We start from the raw sequence: 26,945 nt of genomic DNA, 5'->3' as shown, positions 1-26,945 counted from the left end.
TTTAGCGGATTCTGAGAAAAAACGCCTGTGACGGACGGACGGACACAGATCGTTCTGTGAACCAATCGTATGAAACACTGAAAACTTGAGTTAACACTAACAAGAAATCGTTCGCAAGTGCAAAGCTAAACAGCGGGGCAAGCACAAGTAAGTAAGCGTGACTATACCAGGACAGAAGAGTCGCGTTATTGCTTATGCTAACCCGCTGTATTTTTGACAAATTTGCTTTCCAAACTGCTTAATACAGACGGACGAACTGTAGGGAATTCTGTTTCAGTACATCGACTAAATTACTAATTGAATATATCGCTAGCATGAGGAATAAAAAACTCAAGTTTTAACAAATTCACAAATGTTTATTGCAATGTCATTATAAAAATAATGCGTACATACACACACAGACAAATTTTAAAATAAGCACCTTAAAAATAAATATAAAACGTTCGCGCTCATCTTGCACAAGTTGCACATAAAACAGTGTACATTCAAGTGTCAAAAAGCCCTGGCAACTATCTGCGTGTACTTAGACGTTGATGTACCATTGGAGATATGCCGCAGAAGGCAAATTTTATTGGAGATTCGACTTAACATAGACAACTTTAAAAGTCCCGTCCAAACTAATTATATGCCACGCAGTGTTGCGCAAGCGGTGTTTTATATTCGTCGGGCTGGGCAGTGGGCACGTAAGTTGGAACAAGCTCATTCCCAAGCCGACCAACAACAAACTTTGACCATTTTTTGTTCCGTCTGCGGTCCGCATGGTCGACGAAGGAATCGTGCCTTTATTGTTAGAAATTTAATTCATGTGTATTTGGACGCTATGCAGACGTATCAGTAAAGATAAATCTTAACATTAAATTAATCCATCAGCGGAAAAATGTCTTAATTTTCCAACAGCTTAACTGTTTTATTGTATAGCCAAAGCATTTCACTCTATATCGCTGAAACGAATTCAAGCGTAGATCAGTTTTTCGCTGGTGGTCCTAGATATAATAGTTACGAATTTGCGCAGAAAATAAAGACTTACAAAATATGCTTACACCTAAAAATATTATTTCATTCTAAACATCTAAGTATATTATAAACGTTAAAATCTATTTTAAATTGGATTCATATGTACAATATTGTAATTTTCATGATAATTCGCTTCGTCATATAAATTAAAATAAGATGACTGAATGATGTATTATATTTAAGTTCGGTGAATCCCGAGCTCCGTATAAGATTCCGATCTTGTTCCCTACGAATCCCGAACCTCCTAATAGGCAATCATCACTTTCTTTGTTTTACTGTAGGCGGAAAATTTAAGCAGCTTAATAGCAGCAAACTGGCTGCATGCGGTCATAACTACTTGCGAGAGCAGAACCATACATTTTATTTAGCTTAGACTGAAAGCATTGGTGGCAAACTTTTAAGAAGAGCCAACCGCAGTACAGCAACTTCGAACACCCACAAAGTTCGATTTTAAATACTTACTTAATATCCTAAATTTTTTTTATTATCCTAAAAGCATTTTACCTTAAAAAGCTAGCTCGGTTTGTAAGCGACGTTATAGTGACTTTATTGTTCTTGAATAAACTTAAAAAATGCGTCCAGACCTAGCGATTGCACCGCACGACGAGTAATTAGACATCGCGCGTCTAATTAGATAATGTATAATATAATTCTCTTGCATCTTTGCAACGGGCAACATACAGCAAACATGCGTGCGCGATTGCTTAATCTGGACGCATCTCAAATACCATATAATTCTAAACGCAATAAAATAGGTAAGCATGCAATATTTAAAAGAAAATGTTTTAACCAAGGGCAAGTAACAAGAATTAATTAAAAACCAAATTTGCTAAAAAAACATAAGTATGTAAAAAATCACACAAGAATAAATATGTAATATTAAGGAATAAATATGTAAATATTACTATTTATTTATTCCTAAATGTTAACGTGGCGCTTTTTTACAGGAATTTCGTGCTTACTTGGTTATTCGAGACTATATGTTTAAGCGCGACATTTGTTAATAAATTTTCCTGACGACCATCACGACCATGACCGACCGCAGAATGCAATTGCATGACGAAAGGGAATGCCCGCAGCGTTGGCAGTACAAAATAGTTATTTGTAGGTTCGTCAAAATTTAAAGAATGCCACTTGCGGTTTAATTATAGTAAGTAGGTGCGAATAGGTTTTTTAAGAGTTACACAAATTAGTTTCGTCGTTTTGTTAAAGTCGTACACACGCAATACAATATAAATATGTATGATGAAACTGCCGTCTTAAACCACACTTAAATCTCTAAGGCCTTTTCGTCACTGTATCTGGTGTGTTTTTCATATGTTACAGCGCAACTACTGATACTACCATTCTAACCACTAATGCATTTCAGTTTCAATATAGCAAAAGATCATTCACAGCTGCAAACAAAATAGCGCAAACTATTGGGTTCCTAATGTTGAATTCCAAAAATGGCATGTTTGTCAAATTAAGTCAGTAAGCTTTTAAATACTAATTATTATGTGTTGCTTGTATTAAGATTGAAATCTCACAATGCCAGCAATTTTCAGTCTTCATATAAGTAACATGTTATTGATAAAAAGTTGCTCCATATTTATGAATTACAAAGTAGATGGAAAATGTCTGAATATCTGAAGCACATGCAGCTATAATAAATCATACCAAATAGAAGTAAGCGGTAGCACAAAACTTCATGGTATACTATATCTTGCACACACAAAATTGTGAAATTAACTGTAGTGATGGTCAAAGTTTTCAAACTAAGGGCTGATTTAGATGGCACGCGAACTGGCAGGCGATTTTAATTACATTGCGGACTATTGAGCTTACAACCAATTCGGCGACCGATCAAATACCGCAATGTAATAAAACTCGTATGCGAGTTCTCGCACCGTCTAAATGAGCTAATACTATTTAAACTAGAAGTAAAATTGTTAGTAACATAAGATGGAAGGTGGAGATAATAATGGAAGGTAGCGCCTCGCCACTAAATTGACTAAATAGAAAAGGCCGATATTTGTTACATCGACATACTTATTTTTACAGCAGTATAAAATCGACCCTAAACAATATTTGGATTATTTATTGCCTCTTGTTTTTGAACTCATAGTCGTAACAAACACCAAGTAAAACGATTTTGTACTAATTAAGGCTTTGCGGATTTAATCTAGTTAGTAATAGTAATTATTTAATAACCCTGTCCAATTTTACATCCAAGTTACCCGGAATACTCCATATAGTTAGAAATCACGTATCTCAAATTGTATATTAGAAATTATATTAGATTACCCTTTTAATAAAATGATCTGCAATAACTTGGAAAGAGGTTGGAAATCTTATTTTAGTGAATCCTGTTCCAAAAAATTTCAACCATCATTATCAATACCGTCTGCAGTTGGACGGGCGCCGCGTGAATCTCAACTTAAATGAATGATGCCGATGCCAATGTTATTATAAAATAATGCTAGTTAAATTACACCTCTTTTGGTTCGTGCTGAAATGTTCGCATAGATACGAAATTATATTGTTTTTTTTTTTTCAATACATATAAGTAGAGGAATCTGGATTATATACAGCAACATGCGGATTGTTACTAACGCTGTTGTGTATGGAACACATTTTATAAAGTAACTTCCTTAAACTGACTTCTTTCTGAATTTTCAGCGAATTGATCATAAAATTACAAATACGTGTACTGATGACTAACCTAATGGAGTATTTTGTATTTATTCTAAAATACTTTCGGCTAGCAATAGCTACTATCGCATATAGCCACTTCAGACTCACTAAAACACCAGGGAATACTTTGATACCGGCTAATGTAACTGGAACTGCTCAATATGATTGGATGATGGAATAGCTGACAAAAGACAAATCAAACGATTCGCTTCGCAAGGAAATTGCCGCGCAAAGCAGTGCTCGGTCTATGTAGTGCGTCGCCCGAGGCATCGTGGTCTCGTGTGCGTCTACATAAACCGAGCTGCTATGTAGTGGATGGTCTCCAGAACAAGGCTCCCAGGCTTCAAGATACCGGCTGTGATTTTTTTTGATGGCGAATGTACGAGAATTTTATGGGGGAAATTGAAGGAGCTGGTGGGAGGAACGGAACAACTTTTCAGCCTGCTACAAGGATCAGAAGACAAACTGCGGTCCCATGGTTGTGCATACGACGGTCCAATAGTTATGCATAGGCCTTGAACTACCACGGGCGGCAATGTTATCGCATGAAGGCTCGTTCTGTGCGAACCAGAGTACAAGCTATATATATTTTTTGAAAAATATAGTGCGTGAAGTGAGTTTTTTAAAGTGAATATGAATACTAGTCTACTCTTTCGAATGCATGCAAAAATATAGTTAGCATCTAATGCATCCGGAATTTGTTATTTGTTGAAAACAATGTAAGCACATTTTCAGTAATTTCTACAGCTTGGCTTAATTTCTACGCTGAAACACGAAAATCTTAGCAGGAAGAATTCCCTACAAAGAGTAGACATCATTTTCGGCAAATAATACTAACAAGAAATAAGCTATCATAAAGGTTCACTCATTAAACAGCAAAGAACAAACTAAATTTATGAGCAATGGATCGAGAAATGCCACGCCACGAGTAACTATGAAACTCGAGTTAATAAAAAGATCATGCACTGCACTGACGAATCATGCGAGATATTACTGTTTAACTTGACGAAAAGTACATAACAGTAAATAGCACGTGCGCAAACGATACAAACAGATAGACAGGTCAATGTACGAAATTCCTCCTACTCCATAGTACATACCAATGACAGACTTGTACTCGTCAAGTTGTGTACAGATATGGCGAACGCAGCGAAGTATTTTCAATATGACGAGCTTCCCAAAAAATATGCAGCTCGGCCCGGCCCCGAACCGTTCTAGCGTGAGTCATTCTTAATTCGTCTTTCAGTGTAGTGATAATTTTAACTTCAAAGACTGTTATAAGAAATATCCCTGCAATTCATCGGTACACCTTCTGGCGACCTTAGCACGGTGCATTTGTACTCTACTACGCTAAATGGCGACCAAGATATATATTAGTGTTTAATCAATAGATAACAAACGTGAAAGCTTCAGTTTAGAGTATTCCCAGTGTTAGTTTTAGTTAGAAGGAAGTTTTGTTATCCCGCCACCGTAAAAACTATATCTTATACGAATTCTTAGAACTACTGTCAACGTTTCATTATCATTAAGATTGTCTAGCATTTACTAACGTGTTTATTACTGATATTGATTTATGTACACTCGAAAGCTAATAAACAGGGGCATACTTTGAAAAATTCTGTACACTATATTTTCATTGCTTGGAATACTGCACGCTGTTACTCTTCCTACGCATGTCGCAGCATAATAGGCGATAACAATATTTGAACGAGCGTTTTACTGAAAGATTATACAAATTTGTTCTATATTTTTCTATATTATAATAGTAACACTTTTGCCGTAAATGTAAGTTACCAATGTAAATTTTATGTCCATTTTTCTGAAAACAACCGACAACTATCTCGAACAACTCCTATCCAGTATTACGAATGATCAGTTTACTATTTCAAGTACCTTAACAACGCTATAACCGGCAACGTAATATCTGTACTAAATAATTCAGATTACTTTGGGCATCTGCTCTATAGAATGTAAGTTACACAGACGTTAGCGAATATGTCAATTTAACACTGTTAAGGCAGACGTGGTAATGGTAAGGCTACAAATGGCGAGTGTAAAGATGCATCCACACCGCAGTAAGTAACTAGGTAAGTAACCTAATGTTACCATGTTGCTCCATAAAATTTAACGGCGATATAGATCCATCTTAAGATTGAAAAGTCAAAAAAAAACTCGCTAAACTCAAGATGATAGAAATGATACTGGTTAACCTTACATTTACGGTAAAAATGGTGAAGGTCGCGTCGCGCCGCTTTAATTTGCTCATTTGTTAATCTTTCTATCAGCACAGTATTGAAATAATATAAAAGCAATCTCACAGAACACACCTGTGACTGTGACCTGTGACATATAACACAGATAAATGACTGTTTTTTTGTCAGATATCTTTAGAGCGTTAAATACTAATTGATAGGTGAAACTTGCAATGGTGTTGAACTCAACAATTATTTCCACTGATTACTAGTTACTAGTATTCGGTGTTTTGAAACAAACGACACAGAAACACATTCATTCAATCTACTTTAACGACGGTAATATCTAAATTTTACATCATTGGTTTAAGATTGTATAAAATATTTTGAGATTAAAGTAGTTTACGGTGTCTATGTTTAAATAAAAAGGTAATATTATCCCATCCAGAAAAAATATGAAACATGGCATTCAGGTAGCAAAATGAACCCACTAATAAAAACTGTTTTATTTGATTTCAGTAAGAAGTTAGAAAGTTCTATTTTTCAGTATATGTATGCCAAGATTCATATTTAAGTCTGTTAGGACCTTATTTGAATATAATACCCCAATAAAAACCTATTTACATTAAAACGGCCGGTACTGAGCCCTCGGTCTGCTTCATGTCTACATTCTTAATTTCACGAGACAGTTGACAGTTTCTTAAATTATCTACGACGTAATTAACGACATATCTATAACTAATTATGTACTATTTTGTTTGGTACTATTCCGTTAGCTGCTAAAATTACGTATCAAGAAGAACAAATTAATATAGATAATAAAATTAATAATAGCGAGGTTGCCCAATTCATAAGTTTTTAAATGCCAAATGCTTGGAGCTTATCGTTATGTCCACAAAAATAGTGTCCGTAGATCTTTTTGATTTAGTCTACTTTGACGGGTTTCTTAAAACTATACGCGTAGCGAAATCATTTAATCGACAATTGTAATGTCCCGTTGTAACCAGTGAGAACTGTTTACGGCAGTATTCTGTACAGTATACACACGGTCACCCGCAATAATGTGTTGCCCAACGAAGCAACAATATCTGACACGATCTGATCTGCAGAGCCATAAGGATGGGCGTCCACTACACTAGCCCTAAACCACCGACATATTTTTATGGTTATAACGACTCAGTGATTAAGGCCTAAAGTAGCGCGAGGTATCGCCGCGATTCGAGGATGGTTCCTCGTATTAGACTACTAAGGACCTCGCGCACTAACTCGCTCATGCTCGTTGTGTGGTGTTATAATATTTATGCGCGTTTCGTCGTGCATCACATTATTTCAAGGTGAATACAATATATAGGTAACAAAAATGACGAATATTTTTTCTAAGTGCACAAACAGGTCGTATGTCAATAAATTTAATACATTTTGAATTGGTAACAGAAATCAATAGTCAAATGCAACGAGAACTTTTGCACAATCGAGGAAAGCAAATATTTTGAATTTTGGACTCTATCTCAATGCCGTGAAGGTTCAAAAGCGACAGGCCTTAGCTTTTCGTGACTGTGCTAAAATTGTTGCAGGTAAAAAATATATAAAAAGGCGTGATTTTACTTTGTAAATCCAAGTATAAATATTTATTACTTCATTAAAATCATTAAAGCATGCGAATCAGATGGTTTTTATGTAAAATATTTTGTAATTATAAAATTATTCAATTAGTTGTTTCTTTAAGGCATGCAAAATCAGATGGTTTTCGTGTAAAATATTTTGTAATTATAAAATTATTCAATTAGTTGTTTCATTAAGAAATGCAAAATCAGATAGATGGTTTTCGTGTAAAATATTTTGTAATTATGAAATTATTCAATTAGTTGTTTCATTAAGGCATGCAAAATCAGATAGTTTTCGTGTAAAATATTTTGTAATTATAAAATTATTCAATTAGTTTTTTCATTAAGGCATGCAAAATCAGATGGTTTTCGTGTAAAATATTTTGTAATTATAAAATTATTCAATTAATTGTTTCATTAAGGCATGCAAAATCAGATGGTTTTCGTGTAAAATATTTTGTAATTATAAAATTATTCAATTAGTTGTTTCATTAAGGCATGCAAAATCAGATGGTTTTCGTGTAAAATATTTTGTAATTATAAAATTATTCAATTAGTTTTTTCATTAAGGCATGCAAAATCAGATGGTGTCCGTGTAAAATATTTTGTAATTATAAAATTATTCAATTAATTGTTTCATTAAGGCATGCAAAGTCAGATAGTTTTCGTGTAAAATATTTTGTAATTATAAAATTATTCAATTAGTTTTTTCATTAAGGCATGCAAAATCAGATGGTTTTCGTGTAAAATATTTTGTAATTATAAAATTATTCAATTAGTTGTTTCTTTAAGGCATGCAAAATCAGATGGTTTTCGTGTAAAATATTTTGTAATTATAAAATTATTCAATTAATTGTTTCATTAAGGCATGCAAAATCAGATGGTTTTCGTGTAAAATATTTTGTAATTATAAAATAATTCAATTAGTTGTTTCATTAACGCATGCAAAATCAGATGGTTTTCGTGTAAAATATTTTGTAATTATAAAATTATTCAATTAATTGTTTCATTAAGGCATGCAAAATCAGATGGTTTTCGTGTAAAATATTTTGTAATTATAAAATTATTCAATTAGTTGTTTCATTAAGGCATGCAAAATCAGATGGTTTTCGTGTAAAATATTTTGTAATTATAAAATTATTCAATTAGTTGTTTCATTAAGGCATGCAAAATCAGATGGTTTTCGTGTAAAATATTTTGTAATTATAAAATTATTCAATTAATTGTTTCATTAGGGCATGCAAAATCAGATGGTTTTCGTGTAAAATATTTTGTAAATATAAAATTACTCAATTAATTGTTTCATTAAGGCATGCAAAATCAGATGGATTTCGTGTAAAATATTTTGTAATTATAAAATTATTCAATTAGTTTTTTCATTAAGGCATGCAAAATCAGATGGTGTCCGTGTAAAATATTTTGTAATTATAAAATTATTCAATTAATTGTTTCATTAAGGCATGCAAAATCAGATGGTTTTCGTGTAAAATATTTTGTAATTATAAAATTATTCAATTAGTTGTTTCATTAAGGCATGCAAAATCAGATGGTTTTCGTGTAAAATATTTTGTAATTATAAAATTATCCAATTAGTTGTTTCATTAAGGCATGCAAATCAGATGGTTTTCGTGTAAAATATTTTGAACCTAATAGTAAAAGTATTCAATTTGTTGCTTTATTAAGGCATGCGAATCAGATGGTTTTTGTGTAAAATATTTAGTGATTATAAAATTATTCTATTAGTTACTTTAAAAAGTATAATCACTGAAAAGCAACATGAAATTTTCATTTGGGGCGGCAAGGGCGAGGCGTATGAGGGGTATACATAATAACGGGTATGAGACGTATGGGGACAAATTTTGTGTGATAAAGTGAGAAAAATATTCGTCAACGGTTACAAACAATCTAGAAAGCAACTTTCTAACCTAACTAGAATTACAGATCTGTACTGTAGTGCAGACTACACCACTATTGGTTTCAGTTAGTGATTAACGGATGGCTTTTATTCTATTTGCTACATTTAGGTAACACAAAAGAAATGATATATCGTTAGACATAATCGTACTAACATTATATAATTTTACGACTTTACTGACGTGCATTTTGTCGTTCCGAGAGACATGTTTCGAGCTTGGCGGATTTAACTGGAGACGCCTCGTCTGTAATTTACTGTACTGCTAGATCATCCAAGTTTCGGAGAGTCTAGGCCCCCATTCTCAATCACCGAGACTTCAGTACGTACTGCAGTCGTTCGGCGCGCAGGCCGCTGGGCTCGCTATGATAACATATGATAACACTCGTTGATGGTACTTGCGCCGGTGTTTCCCGGAATTCGGGTCCTGGGTTCTCCAGTCTCAGTGCATGAGTTTGGAGACCTAGGTTCTCCGATACATGTCGCGCGTAATTCTAAATACACGCGTGTCTAATAATGAAACTATCTGTCAATCACAAACTTAACGTAATCATGGTGTCAGTAGGTAAAATCTGGTTATGTTAAAATACTGTGCACCGTCTGCGTTTTGTATTGTGATGTTGGAAGACACATTGGTGGTCATCCTAATAATTACATATTAATACTAAATATGGCTTTAGCTTACATAATATTGCTACTGACTTGTGAGCTGTGGTTCTCAATGATTTTCTGAAGTACTTCCTGAAAAACAAAAGGAAAGGGGTTAACTTTTTTCGCAAGTTCTAAGTGGGCGTTCGGACTTCGTGGGCAATGATTTGGGTAATTAAAAATAAAATAGATCTCTTCGTCCTTAAATTTGAGATAAAAAAAAACAACTATTTAACAAATACTTTACGTAAAAACAGAAACGTTTCATAATAAATAATAATAATAATTGCAGACTTTTGCGTTTCTTGTTACAATAATAGACAGACACATAAGATACACACCCAGTCACACACATGGTTTGAAATATTGAGGAAACATGAAAAAAGTAGGAATTACTACACAATTAATCGTAGTTTATATGGTATTCGTTTACTTTTAAATTGATGCTTATTTAGATCGGTACGAATCAAATTAATAATATCGTCATTCCTTCGTTTATTTTATTTCATAAATTCATATAGATTAACATAAGAATAATTTATCGTTATGAAAATAAATAAATCAAATCATTATTTAAAAGTAACGATTCTCTACTGACAGTATCTGCCGATCTAGCCAAGGTGACAATCGCTATCGCTTCGACAACGAGGCTTTGTGTCTCTCTATCACTCTTCCATATTAGTGCGACAGTGACAATTGTGATTCGATCGCTACGGAGCGCAAGCAATTTGCATGTTGGCTACGCGGCCAGGGGGCCGATTTTTGTATTTCGATCGGTCTTCTTCAGCGGCGCTGTGCACTTTATGTGATGGAGAAAAAATGTTAAACTCGCGACAGGTCACGTGACCGACAGATTCGTTCGATTGGAAATTCGTAAGACGGACACGTGACCTGATCAATAAACTGTTACAATGTCATTGAAGCCATACTGATAACCATTCCAAAATATCAAAAATGCATAACGTTAATATTCAAGTTTTCACTTCTGCCGGCACTCCCGGAGTTTTTATAGTTTTAAACTATCATACATACCCTTTCTTTTTCTCCGCACATATTCAGCCTTGCTTTTAATTTGTTGTACCCGTTAACTGACTCCGCCTGCTGTAAAATTAATACATTGATTTTAATTTTTTTCGTTCGTGAGTCGAACCACAAAAAGGATGTTTTGACATGGTAAAAGAAATGTAAAAGCTAGTGTCCGACCTAAGTTTCTGTTACGGTTTCGGCAGTATTCGGCATAAAAACGCACTTTAGACCTATGGAATAAACTGGCTGCCAGATCAGAACTTTCTTTTCGAATTAGATAGATAGATAGTACTCTTTATTGGCAGTCCTCAGTAAAAGATACAGTTTAAGGAATAACAATTGTTTAATGATAGAAGCAGACAACAGGCGATCTTATCGCTAAAGAACGATCTCTTCCAGTCAACCTTTGGGTAGCAAATTTATGACAAAAATGTAGTGTTCTGGCCCTGGTAAATTAATCTGGTCAAATTTTGTGTACATTTTGTCATCCATTAAAATGTAATAAGATGAATCTTTAAGTAAAATTTTGTACACTTAGCCGCTTTTTTCGACCGCGTTTGCTGCTCGATAATTCTTTTGCTTTTTATGGGATTGTATGTTTTCCTAATATTTTGAACTGTGCCTGCGCCTAACGCCTGCTTTCTTGTGAATTTCGTGAACCGATAGGTAATATTTCGATTTTAGCAGCCGCATGACAATCCTTCGGTTTGTGGATTGCCGGGCCACTTCTGTGCCAGGATTTTGAAAAACTGCTCTACGTTTTAATTATTTGGTTCACGTTTGACTTGGAGAATTTGTAAATATTAAAGATTTTTTGGTGTTAATTTGCCAGTTCAGTGTAGCACAGGTAACTCCATCGAGAATAATATTTGACTATTAGGGAACAAATACGTAGCAATTGATAATAAGGGATTGATAATTATATTGGTGTGAGCAGATTAAAAGAGGTGTATGAATGCCCGCTTAGTAAATTTATCATAGCCTCTTATTGGTTAATTGTGGTATTTTAAAATTAAACTCACGATACAGTTACATTACGTTTTTTACTAAACTTGTTTTATTTTGTACAGTCGCCATCAGATATTTCGAAGCAACCTAGGTGTCCAAATATTTCTGAGCAAGACTAAGTTTCAATAAATTCTGCACACTGCAAATGCCATTTATAGTGTGCAGAATTTATTGAAATGTAGTCTTGCTCAGAAATATTTGGACACCTTGGCTGCTTCGAAATATCTGATGGCGACTGTACCACCCACACGAATGATATTTCATTGTTCATATGCCTAAAAGGAACGGTCCAACGATCCATTGATATTTTATTTTGCAATTGTAATACGTCTATAAAAGTTTCGGTTTCGGCCGAAATTAGAGCCAAAACCGAACCTTCGGTCTCGGCAAAAAAATGTGTTGGTTGGACACTAGTAAAAGCCAAGATTCGTTTATCGTATTAGATGTAGATTGACAATTCAATTATAGGCGCTTTTCGCTATATGGTTTTCCCCATATTATCGGCTACGCTTACGCTCGTATAGATGTGTCATTCAAGAAGACGCGTGCCTTGTCTCGTATTGTCATATTATTAAAGGTTATTGTAATGAAATGGCTGACACAGCATATGCTGAGCCCGTTTCTTTAGCCGCGCATGCCAATTTCTGACACAGCATAAGCTGAGCCCGTTCCTTTTGCCGCGCATGCCAATTTTTTTAAAGTTATTCTTTGTACTTTGTAACCTATATGTATTTTTTTATTGTGTGGCAATAAATGGTTTCTTATTCTTATCTAGATTTGACAAATCTGCACGTCGTCGCGGATGATACGAACTATAGCGTGTAGCAAGTATTTCAAGTAAGTCACATGTCTGGCTATGTTATGCAGGGTAATGATATATGTACAATTGAAAATAAATTAAAATTGGACATAATTTTTTTTTTTTTTTATAAAGCCAATTTTATTTTTATTAAAGTATTGCTAAGAGTCTACCTTCGCAAATATAGCCTGGTTTCAATGTTTTCATGGCATTTGCCCTTGATTTGGACGTCTAAAAATTCAATATAAAAATTGCAATTTTGCGTAAAATAAATAAGGTAAGGTGGGGTAAGACTATCACAGAGAGAGGTGAGAAGACAAGGCAAAAGGTATGGAATCCTCATATCACATAGTTTATCCTGTCCTAAGCAAAATAAACTATGTTCGTCTTACCCCACCTTACCTCATCAAAAACAGTCATTTTGTATGTGGAAGTTCTCATAGTTCTCATACGTATTTTATTGCACTTGAGTGTAATAAGAGTGCTTTAAAAAAATTGGGTTATTCCCACCACCAGTTACCACCAACTTGGTTTAGTGGTAACTACTGGGATTTTTTTTCCCAGTAGTCACCACCAAAATTTGGTTAGCGTTCAATACTAATAAAAACAGTATAAATATAGAGTGCTTTAATCAATAATTAATTAAAAGTCGAATTAATTATAAGTTAATTAGTTTTTGGTTTAATTATAAGTCGATATGTCGATCACTGTTTTAGTAAACTGCCTTGTGATCATAAATAGTCAGTATTTGACTGATTTGTTTGTTCGTTCCTATAATTGTGTCATTTTTTATTGAAAGGGACCTTATTGTATAGATGGGCGCTTACGCCATTATCAACGATGTTCCTGTTTAAATACAACGCTGCGCTACGCAGTGCGGCGTAAGCGCCCTCGACAAAAGATCCAAGTTACATATACACGGTGTTTTTTTTTTCGTTAAGGGTGCATTCTTAAACTTAAATTAAGTAACTTTCTCAAAGACACCGGCATTCTAATTAACTCCATTTCGGAGATAATCAATAATTATGTTTTTATCTTACAAGGCTTTTTATCTTATATTTTATTTACGAGCGTATACACTTGCCTTAGGGCCTGTTTACATATTGATCAGTGTACATTTGCTACTAAACGTAAATACTATCTCGAACAATTGATGTTCGAAATTACAGTTTTCAATTGTTTGGTTGAATTAAATGTAATTCTTGACTTACAACAACGATATATGCAACATTTAATAACTTAGACTTACCCATACCCCGGAGTTAACGGAATTCAATAAAAACACGGTGTATAACGTCACAATTAATTCAATTTACAATTAATAAGATCAATTTCATCCAAACGTTAATTTCTCCTTAACTATTTATTTTTTGCACTCACACCGGTTTTTATATTTTTGATCACTTTTAAGGCAGTTTACTGACTTTACTGAAACGGTAATAGACTTATAATTATCTATATTTATAGTATACTATGTCTACTATTTTATTAGTTTTTGGTGGTAACTACTGGGAATAAAAATTCCCACCTTTTACCAGTAACAACTACTGGGAAAAAGCATCCCACTAGTTACCACCAACTCGGTTTGGTGGTAACTACCATGATTTTTTGTACACGCTAATTAACAGTGGCAAAAGGTAGGTGGTGGGAACTAGTGGGAATAACCCAAAAAAATCAAATATTACCGTAATAATAATAAAAAGGACTTTATCCTAACATGCTTGCTCGAAAAAGTACTATGAGTCCTCAAAATAAGTGACAAAATGCTACCAGATAAGTACAAAGTCACAAACAGCTTTCAAACTTGACCCACTGCTAACTCAGAAGAACAACATTATCGCCCGTCCAGTGGCCGCCCTCATTAGGGGAATTGTATTTTCTAATGATTCTAATGAACCAATTTATTTATGTATAAATCATTATATTAATATTGTTGTCCTATTGATTCCCCAACTTTTGGTCAGTGTCACTATTTTTTTGCTTTATCACCTAAACGGAAAAATGCGGCCACCGTTTGCTCTTGATTATAGTTAATACGAATGATAAAATGATTCTTACCTCTTTTATTACTGTAAGGAGGATGGTGAAAAGGTTTTGGCTCTTATGCGTGAGGAGCTTAGACTTCATTTTAAGTTCTTTACTGGTCTTCTCTATTGCCTCGAGTTTTTCTTTATTATATTGAAGTCTGTAACAGAAAGTACAATTATATTTATCTAAATAAAGTTATAGGACGAGTAAAAAAATACATACATATAATATAAACATAAATAGTATATATATTTTAAACATTACATAGGTACTGTAAAATAATAAATGTTTTGAATTTGTGTATATTCTTCAAAAAAAACTTAGAAAAACTTACTTAATATCGCTTAAGCATTTTATTTTCTGGAATTATGTAAATTTTATTTTTTAAACTCTAATATGAACCGTTTCATTGGGTAATAATATAGATACACTCCAATATACTAGTTGGGTCAGACCCTTGCGCGCTAGGTGCCTATGTAAGGACGCGGGGCAGTGCAGTGTCCGCGTCCACATACTATACATTCTCCACAGGAATCCATTGAGTTTTTATAATAATAATATAATTCGCCACAAATATCATGACGATCACTTAATAAACAATAAGCATTAAGCTGCGTCGCTATTTTTCTTTCTATAAAGTTGTCTAATAGTTTGTCCCCATGACTTGTTTATCACAAGGGCGACTGCAGCGCCGCATGGCTTTGTTGTAGTTCTCCCAAAACATGTACAATTTGGGGGCGAGATGCAGGTAGTATTCAACTTTATTGCAATGCATCAATAAATCATAAGTATTTACTTTAATAAAAATATGCGTGCACTTTAAATGGGCTTACATTGCAATACTCATCAGCATCACTGTTAATTCTGCAATAATATCATGCTACTCTGAGCTATAGCTAATATATATGTCCTCGCCCAAACACAAAAATTTCATTGCATAATTTTAACAGATAATACAATATGTAGAAAATATCAAACCTGATGTCCGTACTGTCGCAATGTTTACATTTTTTTGTGAAGAGTTGTTTGTGGTCGATGTCGCGCGGCGGGGAGCTGACTGCAGACAAAATCAATCGAATATAACAAGTCGCTTAGCGCAACAGTCCACTAGCACAACAGTACGCACGGCATTCGGACCAACCACGTGGCTTCACCGAGACTGCTCTCTGCCAACTCTCGGTATTTTATAAGCTGTTTTTATATATTAAAAACAATTGCCAGTCATTTATAATTTAATTTTAAGGAGCAATAGCAGGGGTATCGGTTACATCACCCTTTCAATTCGAAGCCAAGCATGAAGTATTTCTTTAAACTGTATGTAAATGCCGTATTGCAAATTGAAAAACAAATACAGATGCTTCGTGTGCTACAATTCATTTCTAGAATTGTGTTAATGCTAATGTATCTTTGTGTTATTTGCCACTATTAATTTTGTTAAGCTGTTAACCATAATAGGACCATATGAATGAAAAAAAAAAAAACAAATTCGCTTGCTATTGTTGATATATCAGTTAGCAACATTCTTGAATACTGCCGTGTAGCCAGTTCTTACTAAACGGTAATCCAATGCAAATAGATCCTGGCTCCAGAACCCATTGCAATGGAAAACACAGGGTTCGAACCTGCAATGGCTTGGCAAAATTACATGATTATTGATTCTCCAAGTCAACATTAATTGAATTCATTATTTCACTTTATTAATAATCAATTTGTTTTCAGCAAAGTTAACTCTAGCAGCATTATCAAGCAAGTATGTCTAAGAAAATAACAGTAAACCTCTACAATTGATTGTTAATTATACTATTGTTTTTGGCCAGCAAAGAGGCCAATTATTATATGTCAATAAAACAATATTTAATTAATTAATTAACAGAAAACTTAAGTTATGTTGAATTTCAATACTGCTTGTTCTTTTCATTATTAATTAAGAACATTTACTTACATGGGTCTATTGAGTTCCAGTCTCTTTTCAGTGGCGAAGTAATGGCTTGTATCATGTGCCTGAAATCATTCTCGGCTGGTTTAGACTCCAATTTAGACACAGGCACACAGCTTATTAAAGGCTTTTCTGAACTAGAATACAAAAAATACCATTAGACGAATGTTATACACTCCATATAACCTCAACCAGCCAACACCGGACATGCAACACTGTGACAGAAAATTACCAGTTAAAATACTACACAAGTGTTAAATTTTATTATTAAAATACAATTAGAACATACAAAAAATATGTGTACACTCAAGAATAATGAGAATGGATCACCTTGTCTGGAATTTCCTTACAAAGTGACCACTTTTCATTGCTCTTAAATGTATTAATAAAAATCATGATTTCTATCCCACACACTTTAAAAACAGATCTTGCCATAGCAACTTCCTGAAGAGATAACCATTTTTTCACATTTCAACTACTTATGAACTCAGGGTACAAAGATAGAGAGAATTAGTTTCAATCAAATAGAGTGACACAGATAGCTTGCCAGACCAAACCGCTACTATATTGATCTTGATGACACAACCCAGCCAAATCTCTCCATGTTTTGTATAAAGTTGATACAGTAAGACCTCATTTCAAAGTGATATTTTGTGGAGAATTGAATTATAATTGCAAATTTTTGTATTCATCACAGTATCACAACGTGTCCACTTCCAAAATAGGTTGTACTTACGGATTTCGACGAAGGGCAACCGCGTTAAGCACCTCTGGAGTGCATGGAGGGCTTGAGTTTACTGAAACATTTTAATCTTTTTTTAATTTTTATAAAACTAAGATGTTTTATCATTTTATTTTCACTTAACTTCAGAAAACAAATATGTTGTCAGGAATGAAAAAAGAACAGTAAGTATTTAAAGTAAATAAGGATATGCTAAAACCCAATTTTTCATCTCAGTTAAACAGACGGATTGTATATATGAATAGTTATCGGGCGAGTTAAATGGTAACTAAAAAATCAGCTCTAAGACGAATTAGGTGAACCTGTTTACAATATTTTTTAAATTCGTATTTTACATTTATAAAATTATAGACTACTGGCAGTAAGCCTAAAGGTGTACGAACATGTATGTACGAAATTCTTCTTGCTTAGCATCCTTAATTTAGACGAAAGACTATTTATATCTTGTTGTCATAACACTGGTAAGGTAAACTCACCCACATACATATGAGCTCTGGTAATCTATCACTACAGATTGCACTCATTGTGTTAAAAAGAGACATCAAGTGCAATTGATATTTAAAAACCTGAAGATTACCAAATCACACCATTTTATGCATAATGTAAAAAATACAAGCAATATGTAAGATAGCTCATGCAAGCTAGTACCTTCAGGTGGTGGAGGTGGGGGTGGTGGAGGCGGCAGCATATAGAAAGCCTTTTTTAAGTGATATTGGGCGTGTGCTGGTAGGACTCCAGTTCTATAGAACTCTTGCTCTTCGAACACTGTAGCATGGACATATTTGCACTGAGGTAATGTGCAGACTGTGTTTTGATAATTGCGGCAGAATGTATACACCCCAGTTAATTGTGACAGGTCCCTTTGGTGCGCATATTTGCACCCCACTCTAACACATGTGCCTCTAATAAAATCCCGACAAACAGTCACTTTTGGTCTTTCTGTGACCTGGCTGTCTTGCTCCTCATTTAATCTTAGTGAAGGTTCTTCTGTTTCTGCTGTTGACAGTTCAGCTGTTGACAGATTTGGAGATTCTTGCCCACTTTCTTGGTCTGGGTAATCATTATCAATAATTTCATTCTTAATAGGCACAGGCATAACAGGTAGTTTGTCCGGGGGTGGCGGTTCTAAAGGTAAAGGGGGATGGACAACTGGTTTCACAGGGGAAGGCTGTTCCTCCTTTTCCATCGGCTGGTTATTTCTGGGCGGGCTCTCTGACGTATTTGGCGTAGTCTGCTCACAATTGCCATTTGGCGGAGACTGACTTGATGATTCTGAATAATCAATTTTATATTTCAAAAACTTCTTCATATTTTTGAAATTGGGCGAAGGCCGAAATTTGATGAACTGTTCATCAACTCCGAGTCTCCGACAATTGTCAGGATCTGTTGAGACAAATATATGATTAGCTGTTTATCACTAGAATACCTTATCAAGCAAATAGAAACTACAAGTGGTCTAGCCATCTTTGACAGATTGAGAATTGAAAACCTTTTACTTCATAGTTTTGATATTGGTGTGGTGTGAACAAAAAATACAGGTCAACTAAACAAGTTTTTAACAAAGACAGGTGAAATAATTGGCAAAAAAGGCCATGGCCCAGGGTGGCAGTTTTGGATAGCTATAGAGTGAGCAGCAAACCTTTCTAGACAATGTGCATTAGCAATAAAGACATCATTCTAATGATAAATAACGAAATACGGAAGGTAGAGGCAAGGAACAAAATCTCCATATCGTCGGGGATAGTGCAATACCGCGTAACTAACAAATGCAGTAAGGTCCAATTACCTTGTACATTGTTTGAATTTCGAACTCTTACGACTTTGTTAGTTGCGCGGTATTGCACTATCCCCGACGATATACTAAAAAGTGTCCAACAAAAAACCATAAATAGGTGGCGCTACAATACCTAGAATACTTGAGAAAAAAATCTAATTATAGACAGCACACTACACTCCATCAATAACGCCTAGGTTCTTAAATACTCTAGCACTACTCTAAGGAGATTTGGAACTATTATTTATTCTTTCTGCCTAAGGAGTTTCTGTTCCTTGCCTCTACCTTCCGTATAACGAAACACCAGTCATCTGTCAATTTGACATTTTAAGGTTCCATAGCCAACTAGGAACCCTTATAGGTTCGCCGCTCGTGTTTAGTTTCAAGTCAAGTTTGCAAGTTAGGTTATTTTATTATGGTGCCATGTTAGGTACCATAATAAAATATATTTTTTTCTCTTTAACCTAATGGTGTGGGGTATTGTTGGATAGGTGTTTCAAAATGAAAACTATTGCGAAAATGATTGGTCCAGCTGTTTTTGAGTTATCACAGAAAACCTTCTCTCTTAGTAAAAAGACTGCAAAGGTATTCCCTTATGCTTGTAATGTACATGTTACTTACTAATAGTACCCCGTTTAGCCTATTCTGACAGACCCTACACTGAGCATGGCCCAATATGTAGTTGGCCGATTTTTACACTACGCTCTGACCACATATATACGTAACCTTATAAGCTCCATTCTTGACATAGCACTTGGCATGAAAACTTAGTGTGGTCCGACTCTAGTGCCCTGTGTTAAGTTTTGCATAAATATACTATTCATTTTAAACATTGATGACATTACTGTCAATTTCTACCTATTTAAGTAATAAAGCATAAGCAAGATAACTACAACTACCTACCAAAGTCATAGGTTATGTAAGGTCACTTTAATAACTATTGATCAAGCATTTCTTTAAATATGATTCTTTCGTCTTTGCAGGCATGGTAAAACATTAACTACGTTCAATTTTAAATTTTATCTGAAATTGTTTAGTAGGTAGCCAGTAAAAGTACTTTTGGTAAAGCAAATGCTTTCAGGCAAAAGTTAAGGAAAGGATTTCATAGTCTAAAGAAGAACACGACTAAATCCGCCAAGTCAGCAAAAAATAATAAGTAATGACACTGGGAACGAGAAAGTACAGACATCGCAAATATCCATTGTCCAGGGTAAAGTAGATAAATGAGTCTTCTAAAAATTACACAATATTAATACATTTTAATAACAATCTCTTAGACATGTTGCTGAAATCATAAGCGTTTAATTTACATTCAAAATAAAAGAAAGTAACCTAGATAAATAGCCAATGAAGGTGATTAACCTAACAACCGTCCTAGAGTTAAAGAATGAATTCGCACTGGCCGAGTACGTGGACAATAAGCCTTATTTTTGAAAAACAAGAAGTAAATAAATGACACATGCAGATTACTTAAATGTCGACTTAATTAAATATTGTACGAACCTGTCTGTGTATCCTGCATTTAATTTCACTTCACTTGTTTCCTCTATAAAGAGCATAAACTCATCCGCTACTTAGCTCAGGGGAATGTAGACTAGAAATTATTAAATTGTTCCAATGTTCGATCAGATTCAGGTTGTTATCTCCAGTAATAAGAACATTAAAAAATGCGCATTAAGATTATCTTCTTCCTCTGGTCGTCACGTAAAACCATGAAGATGAACTACTAACCATCGCACAACACAATAACAAACAAAATGGCCGCTTCACAGGAATCGGTGAGGGCGGGAGGTTAGAAAAAGACCACTGCAGACTGCAGACAGACTAACGAATGGCTTTGGGATATCTTGCTGACGCAGCTATAAATAGCTAATGTGCTAGCTATAGATAGATGGCAGCCGTGTCGTTTATTTATAAAAAAATGAAGCTGAAAATCGCCGTATTATTTGTAATAGATGAATTTCTTTGTGTTAAAATATTTAAACTAAAATAAACAATATTGTTAACAGTAAAAACGCGGGAAGTTTTTTTCAAAATATTGCCATGTTTTAATTAAAGCATGGCAATATTGATATTTTTTGTTATGGTATTTTCAAAGTGTTTTCAAAGCGCTAATTACATCCACACTTCCCGATTTCGGTACAGGGGGCCTACCGCAAAAATCTAAATTAGGAAATAGCGGTGATCTTTCTCTTTTTTGAAAAATGCCCGTAAATCACGAACTTCGATTTTCGCTATTATAGCCCTGGGCTATATCCGCGCAAATCGAAGTTCGTAAAAGTAGAAAGATCCCAGCAATTTGCGAATTTCGGTTTTCGCGGTAGGCCCCCTGATAATCGTTATCGTTTCACGGAATATTAGCACATCGTTAACAATATTTGAAATGTAAATAAAACTTTGTCTGTAATTGCCAAAAATGTTTAATGTTTGATATTTTTGCATATGAAACATTTTTTTTACATTTCAAATATTTTAAACGTCGCGTTGTGCTGATATTTGGTGAAATGGAAAAATATTATTTATTGGGCCCGAAATCGGGGGCCCTACCGCGAAAATCGAAATTCACAAATTGCGGGGATCTTTCTCTTTTACTCTTACTAAGACGTAATTAGAGTGACAGAAAAAAATGTCCGCAATTGACTAACTTCGATTTTCGCGGTTATAGCCCGGGTGTGATATCACCTGATAAAGTGTGGATGTAAGTCAATCACAAGCATAAGCGAAGGTCTCCGTTTTAAATTGGGCATTTTTGCTTTCGTATATCCGAATACAGGTCGCAATATTTAACCAATTCTTGTGGAATTTTATGATCAGATTATATGAAAAAGTTTTTTTTTTATCCAGTTTTTAGAAAAATTTCAAAATGCGGAAATTAACATAAAGATCTTAAGCGGCAAAATAGCGTCTATGGCGCCTAAGACCATTGTGAGTTCACTGCGATAACGACTCAAAGAACGAAGTATTTTTGACTTATACATTTTCTAAGCTTAACGAGAGGTCTACCGCTCACAGAGCCACTAGTTAAAAACTTTAGTAGGTATATTAAATTAAAACTAATTTGCTACACCCTGTCAGGGTTAATGTTTAAAAATATATTATGTCACTTTGTACAGTTTATTTTGGTTTGTACTGTATTTACACTACTTACTATGTTCTACTCTACATTAATGCAATAGGGACCGTGCGCGTTGGAGGATCTGCCATCTTGTGGCCTGAATCGGAACAATAAACATGTACATTCACACGTCACGTCTTTTCTTGTGCATAGTAGGTTCTGCCATCTTGTGGGCTACATCGGAACAGTAAACATCACATTTACGCCTCGAGCCAAAAATCTGACGGCTCCTGTGCTCCCTCCTACAGTTCGTGCTCGCTCCCTATAGAGTCAGACCAAGATAAGTTGGTAGCGATTTTCACAGCCTAGACAGTGCAGGTATTATTTTAAACGTCAAACTTCTATGAAATTGTGACGTTTACTTTACATTTACACCGTCTATCCGGCCGGCTATCAAAATCGTTGCCAACTTATCTTGGTCTAACTCTATCTGCCTATCGCTCTTATTCGCAGATATAATGATATAAGGCAGATAGAGTATAAGATTATGATTACCAGTGACGGCTTTGCGGCTACGGGAACTAGTGCCACTAGTTGAGGGTGCACTTTTGATTTGTGACGGTCCAGCGTCACCAGGCTTCGTCGCAGGCGTCGCAGGGGCCGTCCGACGGGCTCGTACAGCCTTAGCGGCGACTCGCACCATGCCTGCTGCAGACAAAAACATTAAAGAGCCAATTACAGACAATTACAATTACTCTATCAGACCTGATATCAGGAGGCGTACCGCGATCTTTCTCTTTTACTCTTACTAAGACGTAATTAGAGTGACAGAGAAAAATGCCTGCAATTGACGAACTTCGTTTTTCGCGGTTATACCCCAGGCCCAACGTCGGGCACCAGCAAGAGTATTTTTCCGTTTCACCAAACATTAGAACATCGTTAACAATATTTGAAATGTAAAAAAAAAATCCTTTGCAAAAAATTGAAACCTTGATTTTTGGCAATTAGAGACTAAGTATTTTTTAAATAAGTATCAAATATTGTTAAGGGTTTGCTGATATTCCGTGAAACGGAAAACGATTATCATGATTTCGGGATCGGTAATTGGCCCATACGGATGTATTCGTAATATTTTTTTTTAAATATAATATAATAATTCAGCCTATATACGTCCCACTGCCGGGCACAGGCTTCCTCTCATGCGCGAGAGGGCTCGGGCTATAGTCCCCACGCTTGCCCAATGCAAATTGGGGGATGGAGAGATTTTTAATATAAATAGTCTTAAAAACAGCCCAGCTGTTACGATTGAACTTGAACTTTGTTTTTTTTTTCTTCCTCGCGTTGTGCCGGCATATTGCCACGGCTCATGGGAGCCTGAGGTCCGCTTGACAACTAATCCCAAGATTTGGCGTAGGCACTAGTTTTTACGAAAGCGACTGCCATCTGACCTTCCAACCCAGAGGGTAAACTAGGCCTGGTTGGGATTAGTCCGGTTTCCTCACGATGTTTTTTCCTTCACCGAAAAGCGACTGGTAAATATCAAATGATATTTCGTACATAAGTTCCGAAAAACTCATTGGTACGAGCCGGGGTTTGAACCCGCGACTTCCGGATTGCAAGTCGCACACTCTTACCGCTAGGCCACTTTGTACCCCCAAAATGTGTAGTATTAGTATGTGTTATATGTCTTAGAGGTTTCTGTTGTACCTACCCTCCCGTTTCTTCCAAGAGTAGTCTGAATTCTACTTGTGGTTGTACGATTGTCGCTGGTCCCAGAACAAAATTGCCAAGGAGACGAATTATTGGTCTGGTCTCTGTGGAAAATATTAACGCATTAATTACATACGAAAAATATCTCCGCTCGTAGGGTGCCTAGAATGTTCCTGCCCGAACAAAAGACCCCCCTACAAGGCTGATGTTGCAGTGGCAGCCATTGGTCATGCAGGGTTCAAATTGCCAGAAAACCTCCCATATTCGGCAGATCTATCCCCAAGGGCGATTTTCGCAATATTTTTTTTAACTTACAGTAGTTTAAAAGTAGATAGTAACCGCCGCGGCCACCTCAAAGCCAGTTGCCTATCCCGACCGTCGTCCTGAAAGTTATATTCTTTTATTATAATTATTCAATGACTACTTCGTACCTACTAAATTGGCATTTTAATTTTGCAGGTATAGGCTATCCATCTGCAGTCATAACTAACTTATAATTTATAGCTCTACGAGTATACACCGTGTTTTTTTTTATTTCCGTTAATTTCAAGGGCTTCCCTGAGTTTAAATTAAGTAACTTTCTCAAAGATACCGGTATTCTAATTAACTCCATTTCGGAGATAATCAATAATTAATTTTTATCTTATAAGACCCTTACGAGCGTGTACACTTGCCTTAGAGTGTACATATTGATTAGTGTTTAGTACAAGTTCATACATTTGTTAATAAACGTAAGTACTACCTCGGACGATCGATGTTCGAAATGACATTGATATAATATCACAGTTTTCAATTGTTTAGTCGAGTTCAATGTGATGTCCGTGTTATAACAACGCTATATGCAACATTTAGTTACTTTTTATGAAAATAATTAAAAAAATAACAAAAAAAATGTTTTATGAGAAAATTAACTATGCCATTTAGTTTCCTTAAACGTATTTACCGATACCCCGAAGTTAACGGAATTCAATAAAAACACGGTGTATACTTACTCGTAACTATATATTAAACAAATAAATAAATAAAACCTTATGTAAGTAACGTGACCATGGAAGTATAGGTAGGTAAGTATATAAAAAACTTACAGATTCAAACTTTGTTCGTTTTCATTCGAATGCGGCACGCTCCTAGCCACATAGAAACGTGCCCTGTCGCAGTTGCGCATAAAATGTTACGTTGCGTATGAAATCACCTGAAATGAAAACTTAGACAACAATGGTCGCTTTTCTATTTTACGGTGTTACGGTGGACCTGACATCCACAATGCGTTTCACCGACAGGTTAAATCGGGTGACCTAAGTTATATGCTGAGTTGCTGACGACGCTATTAATTTACCATTGACGGCCGATGACGATAGGTATATCGTGGACGTCACAGAATTTAGGTTTCATTAATTATGAAAGCTAACAGAAGTCTGTTGCGTCTGGTGTGAAGATTAAGAGTACACTACATGAAGCTTACTTACCACAGTATCTATAAACAGATATCGTCGCTGACGTCGCTAACACTTCAAAGCCCCTCGCCTATTACGCCCGTCATTCTGAAAGATACATTTTAGCTATTATTTATTGATTGAAAAAAAAATACCTCATTTAATAGAAATACATTGAAAACATAGGTAAGTAAACTAAAAACTTACGGATATTAAGATAATGTAATTATTGTAATGTTGTAACTATCTGGTATCGTAGTGCGAACGCAACGTACTCCCTGCCCCAACTAAACTTGCGCATGAGTCTCTACGTCTCATACTAAAAATGTAACCTTGTGTGTGCTGAAAAAAAAAACAACAGGTTGCAATCCGGGAGTGCCGGCGAAGTGAAAACAATATAATATACAAGTGCATTTTTGATATACGACTCTTACACCATCTAGAAAAATCATTGAGTTTTTCGATCAGGTTACGTGTCCGTCTTAAGAATTTTCAATCTGACGAATCTATCGCCCAACTAGCAAAGTAGTGATAATAGAAAATTTCTTATCCCTAACCAGAGTTACAAGAGTCGTATAACAGCAATGCGGTGACCGTTTGTTGTATATTGGTGACTAGTATCATTATTCAGCGTTATAATCTTGTACAGCCAAATAGTGATAATAACTGATGATAGAAACGTTTCCTGGACCGCATTATATAGCACATATAACGCAGCTGTTTAACCCTGTTCATAACAGTGATTTGGAGCAAATCTCTTGCATAGCAGCTATAAACGGTACTGTTGTACAGCTATGTCATTCTATTGCTGATTTTAAGTCACTATAATAACACTTGTGATATATCTGGCACAAATATAACTATTCAATGATATATAAGGTCATAACGCAGCTGATATACGTCTTATTTATCGCACATGCGCTTCTATGGGGACAAGTTTACGTTAACAGCATTAAGGCCTAACGGGATCTGTATTAACCCTTAATAGTTGTTAAACGATTTCGTGAGACCTTATTTATCACCAATTATATAGCACATATAACGCAGCTGTTCAACACTGTTTACAACAGTGATTTAGAGCAAATCTCTTGCATAGGAGCGATAAACGGTACTGTTGTACAGTTATGTCACTCTATTGCGGATTTTAAATCACTATAATAACACTTGTGATATATATGGCACAAATATGACTACGCGATGATATATAAGGTCATAACGCAGATGATATAAATCTTATTTATCGCACATTAGCTTTTAAGGGGATAATTTTACGCTAGCAGCATTAAAGTCTTAACGGGATCTATATTAACCCTTAATAATTGTTAATGGATTTCGTGAGACCTTATTTATCACCAAATACTTATAAACGTCTGTCTTGCCCCAATATA

General features: G+C 35.1%; 1 protein-coding gene and 1 long non-coding RNA gene across 5 annotated transcripts in view; one reads left to right on the top strand and one right to left on the bottom strand.

Annotated features, from left to right (window-relative positions):
* Nucleotides 1-335: 335 nt before the first annotated feature.
* Nucleotides 336-26,945, bottom strand: part of LOC133528354 (uncharacterized) — a 37,716-nt gene continuing 11,106 nt past the window's right edge. The window contains exons 3-15 of one of the 4 annotated variants that reach the window (XM_061865757.1): nucleotides 25,765-25,899; nucleotides 25,591-25,665; nucleotides 25,210-25,316; nucleotides 24,440-24,507; nucleotides 24,126-24,228; nucleotides 22,970-23,122; nucleotides 18,234-18,968; nucleotides 17,580-17,640; nucleotides 16,850-16,980; nucleotides 15,886-15,964; nucleotides 14,938-15,064; nucleotides 11,079-11,147; nucleotides 336-10,139 (exon numbers count right to left, since the gene is read on the bottom strand). In XM_061865757.1, coding sequence (XP_061721741.1) covers nucleotides 10,080-10,139; nucleotides 11,079-11,147; nucleotides 14,938-15,064; nucleotides 15,886-15,964; nucleotides 16,850-16,980; nucleotides 17,580-17,640; nucleotides 18,234-18,968; nucleotides 22,970-23,117 — 1,410 coding nt within the window. In that variant the 5' untranslated portion in view covers nucleotides 23,118-23,122; nucleotides 24,126-24,228; nucleotides 24,440-24,507; ... (1 more) ...; nucleotides 25,591-25,665; nucleotides 25,765-25,899 and the 3' untranslated portion in view covers nucleotides 336-10,079. Of the gene's footprint in view, nucleotides 10,140-11,078; nucleotides 11,148-14,937; nucleotides 15,065-15,885; nucleotides 15,965-16,849; nucleotides 16,981-17,579; nucleotides 17,641-18,233; nucleotides 18,969-20,862; nucleotides 21,135-22,969; nucleotides 23,123-24,125; nucleotides 24,229-24,439; nucleotides 24,508-25,209; nucleotides 25,317-25,590; nucleotides 25,666-25,764; nucleotides 25,900-26,945 lie in introns of those variants that run through there. The other 3 variants (XM_061865835.1, XM_061865891.1, XM_061865967.1) reach the window with 3 other exon arrangements.
* On the top strand, nucleotides 18,982-21,374 carry LOC133528979 (uncharacterized). The gene is made up of 2 exons (XR_009801085.1): nucleotides 18,982-19,944; nucleotides 20,343-21,374. It is a non-coding gene; the product is annotated as an uncharacterized LOC133528979 (long non-coding RNA).

Source organism: Cydia pomonella, chromosome 1 (assembly GCF_033807575.1).
Source record: "Cydia pomonella isolate Wapato2018A chromosome 1, ilCydPomo1, whole genome shotgun sequence".
Classification (NCBI taxonomy): Eukaryota; Metazoa; Arthropoda; class Insecta; order Lepidoptera; family Tortricidae; genus Cydia; species Cydia pomonella.
Note: the sequence above shows the minus strand (reverse complement) of the source record. Positions and strands in the feature narration are given on the sequence as shown.